Genomic DNA, 12,648 nt, shown 5'->3' with positions numbered 1-12,648 from the left:
TCTTTTGATCGTGTGTTGTGTGTGTGTGTTTGTAATACATCATGTGGGTTCCTGCCTGCAATTCGTTAGCAATTACAGTAACGAAATGTAAATGTAATTCATCTTCGAGCTGCCGAAGACGAATCGATGGAGGGCGACCTTCAGTGCGGCATTCGAAACCCGAATTCGATCGATCGGATGATTGATCCCACAGAGGGAGGGGGCAGTGATTGAGGAAGGTTCGGTGATTAGTGAAATTTGAGCCACACGCTGAATGCCAATGGAATTGTCTTAGAGCGGATTTAATGCAAGCTTTTTTACTCATATTTTCCCCATTTTTTCGTGCAGCAGTGTGTGAGTTATTAATATTTTGAAATTGGGTGAGCAATGACTTGCCGATGCCACAGAAGCAGCATTACCGTACCAGCAGTATCATCACTCGGTAGCTAGCCAGCGGACAGCTGGAGGTCCATTTGACACACCATCCTACCAAAAAAAAATATCCGATTTTAAGGTCAAACTTAGCGCCAACAACACTCGACCACAGCTGAAGACTCGCAATCAGCGCTGATGGCGCGAGCAAGGTTTGCGGCCAAAAAATGCAAAAGCTCTTATTTAAATTGTAAATAACGGGAGCCAAATCAAACCATTTTCTATGCTGACAAAACAAAAACAAGTCATTGATGAGTTTTATTGTCACGTGTAGTTAATAAAAGCATGTACTGCGCGGTATTTCTAATAATCATCATTCAGATGATGAGCTATGGTTAAATTAAAAACCATAATAATTTTTATTTATTTAAAATTAAGTATACTGGATCTACTTAAACTGAAATTCCAGAAGCTTTGTTCCTTCGTTCACTGAATTAAATTGAGTAATAAATCCACATGAATTAAAGTTCTCAAAACTATACTTTGCTCACAACTAAATTATTAACACAACAATTTTAATAACAACTAAAGTTTCGCAGCGCAGAGGTTTGCAAGACATTGTGACTAACGACTGCTTGATGAGATGATAATGCATTGTGGAGCCGCCAAAAATTAATTTGAAGTCGGTGTGGGAGTTCTGGGTACCCGTGATCGACATTCTTTGACTTTTAATTCTTACATATCACGAACTTGGAATTCGATTCTCAGCTGCCCTGCTCTGCTCGTTTGTGCAATTAGCTGCGATGTCAAAGGGGTTCACTCCAGTCATGGCAAAAAGAACAGTGAGAAGGTGTGGGACCCACAGCAGAATTTACACACCAAAATACGTATGTACATAGGTGTGTCATCATCATCATCTCGGGCTGTGATTCCATTGAAGGTCGGTGAGCCTCTATAGCGGCTACAAACATTTGTATCTGCCATTTATGCTCACTGAATCTTCTCTGCCTCTGTCTCTCTCTCTTTCTGTCTCTGTTTGACTTAAAAACCCCCTGCTTTCCACCCACTCGGGGACTACACATGTTTAATTGCCAAATTGGTGCAATTCCACATAATTCATGCCAATAGTTGGAGTCGTTACTCAGGCAGTTCTCCTCTCGTAGAGCTGATTATTTGACAAGGTCCCCGGTTTTTGGTTCCAGTGAAGAGCTTTACGACTGAGCAAATAAAGGCAGCCCGTGGGGGCAGATTCACACGTTTATTAAAAGTTTGTTCGTCGAAATGAAATCGAAAGTGAAGCAGCTTACCGCGCATAATTGATAACGGGCGAGTCATATGGAAATTATTGCGTATACGCACAAGTTCAACGTGCAAAGTGCTAAGAGGAAAGGTAAACATCTGTGCCCCAAACGACCAAAGAAGAAACTCGAATGATAGCCGCATCCGGTGGTCACAAGCAAAGTGGAAAACTCGTCGACTAGCTGCTAGTTGCTACAAATTTGTCAAACCAACAATGCAGCAAGGCCAGCGGAGTTCGCAGAGTCTACTGAGCGATGATGATCACGTTCGCGTCCGGCGTGCGGTCAGCTCTGCCATATCATTGACCTTAAGTGACGAGTATCAAGAGCAATGAATAAGCCAAGATTATCACCTTTGGCAGCATTTTATTGCACTTACACAGGCAGCAGCCAAATCGGATTTGAAGTTCAATTGCAGGCATTTGTGATGCTCGATGGTCCAGCTTCCTCGACTCCACTCTCCAATTCGATCTCCATCTCGATCTGCGACGGACCTACCAAGACGCCCATGGCACAATGTACAGCACGACAATTAAAGGTCATGCTCCAAAGCCAGCAGTGCAAGCAGCACCGGCAGCACAAAGATGGAACAAAAGGAGAAAAAATTAAAAAAACGTTAAGTAAATCAAAGTAAACAAACGGCGCACTTTGTTAAATGTTGAATTTATTTCTATTTCGGTTCGAGTTTCTTTTTCTGCTGTGTCTGCAATCTATTAGAGAATGATCTCAAAAGATGCGTCAATCGAAAGACTCAAGACACGAACTGGCCACCAAACAATAAAATGACCGTAACGACCATAGTTAACAAGCAGTATATTTGAATAGTCATATACCCTAACTGAGGGAGATGGGGGAACTTGGGTCGTCTATTTTTGAAGTCATATTGACACTTTGGGCGCCTCTTCAAATTTCCCAAGCAGAGCATGAGCATCGGCAATTTGTTGGCCAACTGCCATTCACTTGCTGCCTCGACTTCTGTGAGGGCAGGGGTTGTTCTGAAATGCCAAAAAGGTAGCATACACATCCATTGTTTCCCATTGCGGCTGGTAAACTACATAAGCGCGACCTTCACTTGGCAATGGCGAAGGAGCAGCTCCTAGCCTCAGGTTGCCCGGAGGGCACACAAGAAATACAAGTCAAGTGCTCGGCAGCCTCTTCAACAATGAAGCCATCAGATCGACAAATATCTTCAATGTGAATTTGGTTCAACGGTTCAATTGTATCGCACATAGGAACTGGTGTGAGTGATTAATTGGTTTGCTTTCGAGGCCCAAAACACACACTAGATATGTTTGGTCTTGGGATAATGCGAATGAGTATGGCTGCAGAATAATTCATTTAATATCGAGCGTAAACAACGCAGCCCACATCGGATTGCTTGGTATTCACGTCGAGTTTGGGGCGCTCCCGCTTCGCCGGATGATTATGCCTTTGTACTTCTTATTTAGTCTTTAAATCTGCGCCCAGCATCTGTTGAATGCTTTCCATTATCCATATGGCCAGGAAAATATGATTGTTAGGTGTCAATCATAACTTTTGTGTGTCGCGTGTGTGTGCCACGTTGTCGTCGTCAATTAAAGGCAGTAAAGCCTCCAATTAAGTTTGGAGATGGTAATGGCTTGCGGTTGAATGGCAATTGCTCCATGGAAAATGGTGATTTACTATTGTTGCGCCTTGGAAAACCAAGTGCTTACAGATCGGGTTGACGTCAGACATCTATCTACTAAACGGATTATATTGTATGAGGCCCTATTTTACGTAACCGAAAACCAATTATTGAGAGCTTCATACTATTAGTGAAAGTTTGCATCAATTGCTGATTGCAGTCATTTTTACTTGACTCAAAAACTCGCTACGCATTTTCTCTTGCTTTATATATATAATTTCAGTTTTTTTAAATGCAAATAACAAAATGAACACTAGAAGTTACAAAATATTATAGTATATTATTATAGACTTCGATTCCAACGTTATTTCTGTTACCAGACTTTCGTGGCATATTTTTGGGGCTGCTGCATACATGCCATATTTGTGGCATACTCATGGGCAAAATGGGCAAAAGAACCTGTTGTACCTTTGAGGTTTCTGTACCTAAAAATGGTTACGAGCTGCTTGACAACTGGTTTTGATCAAGGATGTTGAATTAAAAGACCATTAAGTAATTCGATTATTTTCTAGATTTATTTCGATCTGATTGTTTTGGATAGGCGCGCTTTACGTGCACTCGGGATTCTTTTATAAATTTATAATTGAGATTTTATTAAATGTTTCGTTTATTAGCTGACAGATTATCTACAATTTAAATATATATTTTTTCGAATACATAATCAATCATCAATGCTTAAGCTGTAATGTTGGATAGCTCATACATTGCTGGTTACCAATAGTCGGTAGTACAGACTACCTACAGTAATGCCTGCCGAATTGCAAAATATTTATACCATCAAAGGGTATCTCATGATATTTTTTTAGTTTATAAGTAAATGTTTTTATGCGGGCGACTAGAAATTTCAAGAAAACTTTAAACATACAATACAATATATGTATGCGGGTATATCCGCTTACGGATTAATTTAGTTACTTGCTAAACGATAGGAATCATGAAAATTACTTTATCTTGCATTACTCGTTACGTCTAAAGTTCAATTAAATATGGATACAAGCATCTGTTATTCACTTAAATGCTACTTAAGCACTCTTAATCGCAACTGTTTAGGCATTTATTTCTCACTCCGATCACGAGTGTAACTAAAATGTAACTAAAGTTTGGCGCTACAAACCGAAGCCAATTGGATGGATCGTATTATGCTAAAACGATAAGTATAAGTTAGAGAAATCTTTGGTTGTAACTACAACTGAAATTGAATGTCGATGCTAACCGCCATCTACCCATGATTGCTTGGGATCAACGGGGATTGGCTTCGTAACTTTGTGCTGGTTAAGGTTGCAGTACCCATACCCGATTCCCTGGAAGATTGGATACGGCTATTACGGCTGTTTTGGATTTGTTGATGGGCAAACCTAGTTTCACATACAATACAATGTATCTATAAATTATCACAGTAAAATAAATAGAAATTATTTCTGCTGCGGCTGCTGCAGTTTTCTGAGAATCAACCAAGGAGTGGGTGGACGAATGGCGTGCGCTTGCTATATCCATTCGTTGCTGGTTCAGATTATGGAAGATAAGATAGTCATAGTCCACATTTTGGCAAAACTGTTGAACGGTTCCCTTCTTCTCCTCCTCTCTGCACATTCACTGGTTCAGTAGCGTGTTGGTCACCTCCGAGAAGGAGAGAAGCGGACTGCCGTCGGCATATGCGCCTCCGGCCGTGGGCGGGGCATAAGCCAGCGCGGTGTGCGCCGTAATGTTCGCCGGATAGAGCAGCTGATGATGCGGATGATGCTGCGAGTGGTGATGTTGCTGCTGGTAAATTGCATGTTGCTGCTGTTGCAGCGACTGTTGCTGCTGCAGGTGTTGCAGGGACTGTTGCTGCTTGGATGACTTGCGACCAATGCCGCTGACGCCTCCACCCACCTCCTCGGCGCAAATCACCAGAGGAGCGGACACAATGGCCAATTGCTGGTATGGAATATCCGATGCTCCTCCTGCTGAAGCCGATCCATTTAGCAGGCTGCTGACCGCCGGCAAGGCCGTGGGCGATCGGGACAATGCGACTGGCGGCGGCGGCGGCGGTGATCCTGATCCAACTCCCACCAGCTGGTGGTGCAGCGGGTAGCCAGCGAGCGATTGCTGCTGCTGCTGCGACTGTTGCTGATGATGGGTGGTGAGAATGATCTAGGGAGGATCGTTATGGTTAGTAGTCAGGCGAGAGAGCACACTTGGGTGCACTGAAGTGGGTTTCTATTGGTTTCAGAAGAAGGTGAGTGGTTGTGGGTGAGTACAGAGAGTGCGGGTGCTTCATTACTGGTGCAATCTATTCGTCTTCTAGCGGTGGCCGTGGTGCAGGTGATGCGACTGGGCCGGAACATGGCCACCGCCGCCAGCCGACGGATGGTGTGGGTGCGGATGCGGATGATGGTACGTGAAGTACTGCGAGTACTGCGTGTAGGAGGCGGGCGTCCATACCTCGCTGCTGTGCTGATGCGCCGTCTCATGGTGATGGTGATGATGGTGGTGATGATGCGAGTGCGGATGCGGGTGGGCGTGATGGTGTTGTTGCTGCTGCTGCTGCTGTTGTTGGTGGCAACTGGATGGGTGCACCGCCTGCTGATCTGTGCCCGTGCTAGTGAGTGAGCTGCTGGGAGCGCTAACATTGGAACCAACTCCTCGCTGCGATTGCTGGAGCTGCTGCTGTTGCTGCTGCTGCGGAGAGGTTGTGTGCGAAGAGGCGGAGTATAGGCCGGAGTCATCATGCTGCATCTGGTAGCTCTCCGGCGTACTGGCACTTCCCGACTTGCCCGGCAGCTCCTTTGTTCCGTTCCACTTGGCAGCCGTTGCAGGTTCAAGATCGTTGTTGTTATTATTGGCGCTTGCGTATCCCAATCCGTTGGCCAGAGGAGTGGATCGCTGTGGTGAGGCAGGGTTCCCGGCTCCACTTCGTCCGCCATGAAGACTATTTAGCGGTACCCCACTCGAGTGCGTGGTGCCCCACATCAGCACTGTTTGACGCTCGTAGGGATCTTGTCCCGCTGCTGCTGCCGGCGTTGTTCCGGCCAACTCAACTTTGGGCGTAACGCTTCCGACTCCGTTGGGCGTGGCTCCGCCCACAGGTGATGGCCCGTCCGAGGAGCAAGATATCACCTCCATCACCTGGGGTGAAGATTTCGGCGTCTTTAGAGGAATTTGCTGTAAGAGGAACTCGAATTAGTCAATGGTTGCAGCTTTGTCCTCCGATGCAAATTGAATGCTATCTTTAAAGTTTTTATCGGTTATACTAATGTTACTGACTTTTCGTACCTGTGGCGTAGATGTTGGACTTCCATAGCCGCTGCTGTAGCCACTGTAGTACTTCCCAGTCTCTTGCCACTTTTCGTCCGCTTTGGAGGCAATGGCGTATCCGTCGTAAGAAAGAAATCCGTTAGCTACGTAAGCTGAGGCTGGAGCGCCGGAGTGCGGATAATCCGTGTAGTAGCCACCGACGGCGCCCTGCAGCCGGTACTGATGGAAGAGGTTCTCGCTGACTGGGTAGAAGGCGTTGGCCGGCATGGAGCTGCCCATGTAGAGATTGTCTGCGGCACTGGCATACGGCGAGGTTGTGTACATTGGATTTAGGTTGGAGTAGGCCGCGGCCACCGCAGCTGCCGGATCGGGCAAGTACTCCACGGCTACAGCCGGAGCAGGGGACCCCACCTGACCACCAAGTGGTGAGGTTTGCTGCGTCTGCGGTTGGTTCTGCTGCTGCTGCAGCTTGCGTTTGCTGCGACAAGTGGAGAGGAAGTCGCGCAACTGCGTCTTGTAGCGACGATTTGGACGCGTTGGCGTCACCGGCGGCGGAAGGGCGTGGGCCGTGGGGGAGGTGCTGGGTGGCACTACCAGCTGGTCAGCCTCGGAGAAGTAGGTGGACGCCAGTCCCGTGTCCAGGTAGCTAACCTTGAAGTCCATGGTGCGCTTGCCCAGCAGATCGTGACCTTCCTCGTCCATCAGCTGGCGGTGCGTACAGATCACAAAGTCCGGCTTGGAGTTCTTGTACACCAGGCGCGAGCTCGTCTGCAGCCACTGCCACTCGCCATCCTTCTTTTGGTAGCGGTAGGCGATCATGCCAGAGGCACCCGTCTTCAGGACTATGGAAAACCAGAAAATAGAAGTTTACTTAAAATTCAACTGTCTTACTGAACTGTATACTTACGCTCCTGATGGGCGCTGGCCACATAGGCGAGGTCATCGTAGTGCACCAGATCGTAGCCGCCCATGTTGACCAACTCGGCGTCTGCGTAGCCCAGGATGTGCTTGCCGCGCTGGTCCATTGATACCAGGGAGAAGTCCAGCTTGTGCTTGGACTTGAACATGTTCTCCTTGTGCGGGATTTCCAGCAGGCTGGGCGGCCCGAAGGGCGTGCAATAGGCGAAGAGTGCCAGCGGAGGCTCCTCCGTCTTGCGGTTCTGGCCATGCAGGACCTTGATGCGGCCGCGGATGTCCAGGCGCAGGAAGCCGCTCGTGTTGTCCAGCAGGCAGCGAAAGCGGACGGTGAAGCTGCGCTCCAGGTAGAGCGCCTTGTCCGGCGCCAGGGTCTCCGCCAGCTGCATGCTGGACATGTCGGCGGGCAGGAAACTGTTCCACAGCAGCTGGCGCTGCAGCTCCTCGCGGTCCTCCGAGTGCACCAGTTCGTACACCGACTGGTGGACGATGTCCGACTGTGGAGTATTGATATATATATTGGTCAGGGGTCAGTCACCTGGGGATTCTTATTGATTCTGCTCTCGCTCTCACGCCGCTTCTCGCTTCTCATGCGCTCTCTTATTCGCCCGGGGTTTTTGGGGCGTATAAATCAAAATGCGCGCAAATTGAAAATGCGCCCCATGTTGGCCACAAATTGAGACATAAATTCTGCACGCGCCAGGAGCAGGAAGGTTCGCCTGACGGGGGCTACAAGGGATTCTCCCCGACCCTCCCATTCGGCTGCCTTTTTTTTCTGCGAACACCAGGAAAGCAAACAAACCCAACTGATTTTCTCGAACGTTAAGCCGGGCTACGCTTTTAATTGAGCTGCCAAACGGGGCGTGGCATGTGCCGCTTTACACATTTACAACTAAATTCAATGGAAAATAAAAACAAAATGAAAAAAAAGAAAGAGAAAACAAACTCGGGCGGATGCTAACTACAATTTCAATTTCCATTCGACAATAAAGTAGGCAAAAAACTACAATGAAGGTGTACCCCAAACATGCTGCCGAAGGAGCCCGAATTCAAATCGGAGTGCCCGCATCGGAATCAATCTGGCCACGCCCCGCTACTGCAGCTGCGGCTTCAAGGGGAGATTCCCAGCGATTGCGCAATCTGATTTTAATTTACGATCTGTCGGTCCCGCGAATCGATTCAGGTCCGTACCCTCTGAGCATGGCCAGCTCAGACAACTTGGCCGAGGACCAAAGCCTCAATTGAAGCTCTGGATTTGGGTCAGACGGACCGACAATCAGGTTACCTAACTCCTTTTCAATTTATCTCTTTACATGAACTTGTTTTGTTTGTTCTTTTTCTGCTCTGATTTTAAGAGAATCATAATATGTTCAGGTGAAATTTACCATTAAACTAATACAACAAATTTGGGTAATGATATCTATTTTTGTACCGCTGGTGATTCTGGGCCAAAGTGTTTTCCTTTTCTCGGACCGCTTCCGCAATTCAGAGATTGACCCAAAAAACAGACGGACAGGGGTCTGTATGAAAACCGTCGGCAATTAAAATCAATCAAAAAAAAAAACGGGTGGCGAGAGAGAGCGGATAGGATAGTCTGAGGGGCTGAGGGGCTGATGGCACTTACCTGATGAAAACCCAAATAGCTCTCGATGCTGTGCGTGGCAAAGAAGACTTCGCCTTCGCATGTCAGTATCATTAGAAATCCATTTAGGGCCTGCAAAGAAATTCAAAAAGAAATGTTTGACGGGTCAAAATTAAATCAAAACTATGAATTAAATATATGTTTTCTTCTTTTTGGTCGATTTACGTTGTGCCACTCAGACAAGTGGATAAATCCAAGAATCAATAGCTAGATGAATGAATCTTGGAGATGATATGTGATGGGTTGGCAAAGGTGTAATTACAGTAGCTGCCACGGCTCGTCATATTTGGTGAATGAAATGTTATTGATCGAGGTAGCCCAAGGCACTTCGATACACTGAAAGCAAACTAACTTCAAGCTAAAGTGGAATTTTATATAAAATCTTTCTAATAAATACTAAAAATGTGTGAAAAATCAGAAATCAGCATTTTAAATCGAGTAAGCAAATATAACTAGGACAGTTATATCTCTTATTTATAATCCTTGACTTTAAGGATTGTATTACAATATTATTCTCAGCGTTCTTCCATTGACCCGTACAGGGCCCGCCCCTTTGAATGAACTCTGTTTTGACTACATCAGGAGCTGCTTGAATGGGAGCCGCAATGGCGGCGCTTAGTTGCGGCCAAAGTGTAATCAGTGCCTAAGCGGCTTATTTCATCCGAGCCACATGTATGTGTATGCCCAGTCCCGATCCCGGTCGGATCTGGAGTTCCACATCAAACACAACCAGGAAATGGCTTGCAATTAAATCAATGAGTTTCAACTGAACCGAGAGAAAGAGATGGAGTAAGAGGGCGGGGAGGGGATGGCGGTGGATTTTGGTGTAATTGCAGGTTTCCATTCCAGTTCCCTGCCCTCCAAATCCCCAGATGAGCCATTGTCATTATCTATTTGGATATGCGCCTTCAAAGACTTCGCGCTGCTAACAAGAAAATGAAATTTGAAGTAAAAAAAAGCAGCACAAAAATCATGCAAAAGTTTTTAATACGACGCTTCATTGTTTTGTTTATTATTTGGCGCATTATTGTTTTTGATTGCATTTTAAAGTCGGGTTTTATGGACTGCTAATGGCGGCGACGCATGCGATTCTCGGCCGATCTCGACTGGAACTAACCGTTATTTAGACGGCCCAATCCGTCCGAGCAACGTGTGAAGTGAAAATGAGAAGGAAAACTGAAACTGAACCACCACTGGCCGCTCGAAAAGACAAATTTGCCAATGCTCCATTAGTGCCTCCGTGGCGGTGCGGTCGTAATTAATATAACCGAACTGAAAAAAAAAAACAACAGCACCGCACATACAACAAATACGGCGCGTAATTAATACGGGCGTATTTAAATATCAATTTGCAGCCACCATATCGAGCTCCAGCGAAAGGAAGCGGTCCCCCCATTTTGAGTCGGAGAAAAATGTGCGCGATTGCTGCTAATTACAGAGCAGCAGCAGCAGCAGCAGCAGGAGCAGGATTGACCGCAGAGGAGCCGAGGGATCTTGGAATCTGGAACCTGGAATCTGGTCGGAGATCGGGCCGAACAGCGGGTAACCAAGCCACTCCTTGCGAGAGTTGGCATTAGCCGACATAAATGCTAAGTGGCGTCATCATTTAAAACGCATCAACAGCCCGCAAGGATGTGGTGCTGCCATGGCATAACATACATATAGATGCTGCATGGATTGTCATCAGGCCACGCGGACTGGTCCGGGCATCAATAATCGTCATAAAGATCTCCAACGGTAGCCAGTCAGCGAACAGATATGGATTCAGAGAGGTTACAAAGACTACGGATACTCTATTCCCGTGTGTGGATAGCAACTGGATTGCATATCTTCTGTAACAATGTCCATATTCTTTAGCTTTTCGTTCGGTTATGAGCTATTTCTTACCTATTTCTTAGATACCCTATAAAGGACATTATACTACATTCTATACAATTTTAGTGTCTTATTAAGAAAGTGTATCTGTAATGTTGTATATGAGTCCTGCTAACGGCTTGTTGTTTTCTTTTTTTACACTGTTTTTTTTTTTTTGTGCTCATCTCTTTTCATTTCTTGCGGCATTTTACCTTTTTATACGGCCAAGAAAGATTTCTCCCCACAGTCTAATTGTTTCTGCGCCCCATCCCTTTCCCACCTGACGGCGCATCGAGGCCTCTCTGTTGCTCCCGCAGCTACAATTTAGACAAGCTCGTCTGCGGCGTCTTCTAATGCGATTTTAATAATACCCGCCCGTCTTTATAGTGGGGGATCCGGAGTATGGAGGCTGTGAGCGGGCATATGGTCATGTGTGTGTGTGTGGGCAAATCTGGCATTTCTGTTGTGAGATTTGATAAGTTGGCAGCGATTATTTTATCATTTCCTAGCCAGATGCAGGAAAGACTTTTGAAGGGCGGGGTTTTTTGTTCAGAGGGGAGGCGCCTTTCTAGTTTGGCCAATTTGCCCAAGCTTGTCTAGATAATTGCTTAATAAAGCCCACCCCCAGCGATGGAGGCAAACCCCCGCCAAGTGCCTCGCCAGTTAATATCTTCGGCGAATCTGCCGCCGAACAGTGTTGCATGGAAAGTTCAGTTCATATCATGTTGGCAAGCAAAGTGTTGAAAGTGTTTTACTTTCAGTGAAAACGGAAGACAATTAAATGTTGCGCCAGTGTGTGTGTGTGTGAGTGCTAGCCCTCAACTAAGCTGCGTGACAAAATGCCATTTTCTAATGATAATATGTGACCCATAATAAACAGGAATAGCAACAGCTGCAGCAAAAAGTAAAACTTCGCGGGCAACAGGTAACAAATACCCGAGGTATTAAAACTAAATATGCACACCTCACGACGGCCCCCTTTTTGGCCAAAAGGACTCTCTCGCTGTGAGACAGACTAAAAATATGCACGGAAATGCACAATTGTGCAGTTTTGAGCTCGACAATTAGCTGCAGCCAGGAAAAGGGTGGTGCAGTCTAGTGCTTTTCTTTTTTTTTTTTTGGCTTGCATTCAAATTTGCCGCTCGCTCGCGGGCCACCCTGCGTATACGTAATGCAGGCGAACACGAAACTGCAACGTGCATTGCCCCACTTGTGCCGCATGCATACATATGTATATGTGGTGCATACCGCGCACTCGGGCGGGTGGTTACTTTGGTGGACTTTGACATTGAATTGTGTGTGTGGAGTGCAGCCGAAAAAAGCGGCATGTGCGATAAAAAAGGAGGTTGTTGCCGCTGCAAGTGCATGTTGCACAATTGCGTGTGTCTGTCTGGGCGGAGTGATGGTTGGTGGAGTGCTGCAGTGCTGCTATGGGGGTCAGGGGGCAGTGTCAGCTGTGGCAGCACCACTCGCCCGGTGGCCGCCTGCTCCAATGCCCGGTGAGCTATGTGCGCATTAAATTAAACTGTCATGACTGTGACAAGTGCATATGTTGGCGCCTCGGACAGTGCAACAAACAAATACACACACCGAGGCACACATGCACTTTTAATTCAGCAAAAACATGCAACTGCCCCAAGGCGGCGACTATGGAGTGCAGCGGCTAACGGGGGGAGGAGTGTGCT

At 46.6% G+C, this 12,648-nt stretch overlaps 1 protein-coding gene and 1 long non-coding RNA gene across 5 annotated transcripts in view; both read right to left on the bottom strand.

Annotated features, from left to right (window-relative positions):
* Positions 1-955: 955 nt before the first annotated feature.
* LOC117144483 lies at positions 956-2,283 on the bottom strand. The gene is made up of 3 exons (XR_004459644.1): positions 2,029-2,283; positions 1,659-1,956; positions 956-1,568 (listed from the first exon to the last, which is right to left on the bottom strand). It is a non-coding gene; the product is annotated as an uncharacterized LOC117144483 (long non-coding RNA).
* Positions 2,284-3,808: 1,525 nt separating this feature from the next.
* LOC117143691 (single-minded homolog 1) overlaps positions 3,809-12,648 on the bottom strand; it is a 29,435-nt gene continuing 20,595 nt past the window's right edge. For 2 of the 4 annotated variants that reach the window (XM_033308481.1, XM_033308479.1), the window contains exons 5-9: positions 9,092-9,181; positions 7,460-7,964; positions 6,562-7,394; positions 5,740-6,459; positions 3,809-5,448 (exon numbers count right to left, since the gene is read on the bottom strand). In XM_033308481.1, the coding sequence (XP_033164372.1) occupies positions 4,906-5,448; positions 5,740-6,459; positions 6,562-7,394; positions 7,460-7,964; positions 9,092-9,181 (2,691 nt within the window). In that variant the 3' untranslated portion in view covers positions 3,809-4,905. Of the gene's footprint in view, positions 6,460-6,561; positions 7,395-7,459; positions 7,965-9,091; positions 9,182-12,648 lie in introns of all 4 variants that reach the window. The other 2 variants (XM_033308482.1, XM_033308483.1) reach the window with 2 other exon arrangements.

Source organism: Drosophila mauritiana, chromosome 3R, assembly GCF_004382145.1.
Source record: "Drosophila mauritiana strain mau12 chromosome 3R, ASM438214v1, whole genome shotgun sequence".
Taxonomy (NCBI): Eukaryota; Metazoa; Arthropoda; class Insecta; order Diptera; family Drosophilidae; genus Drosophila; species Drosophila mauritiana.
This window is presented reverse-complemented; position numbering and strand designations above follow the sequence as displayed.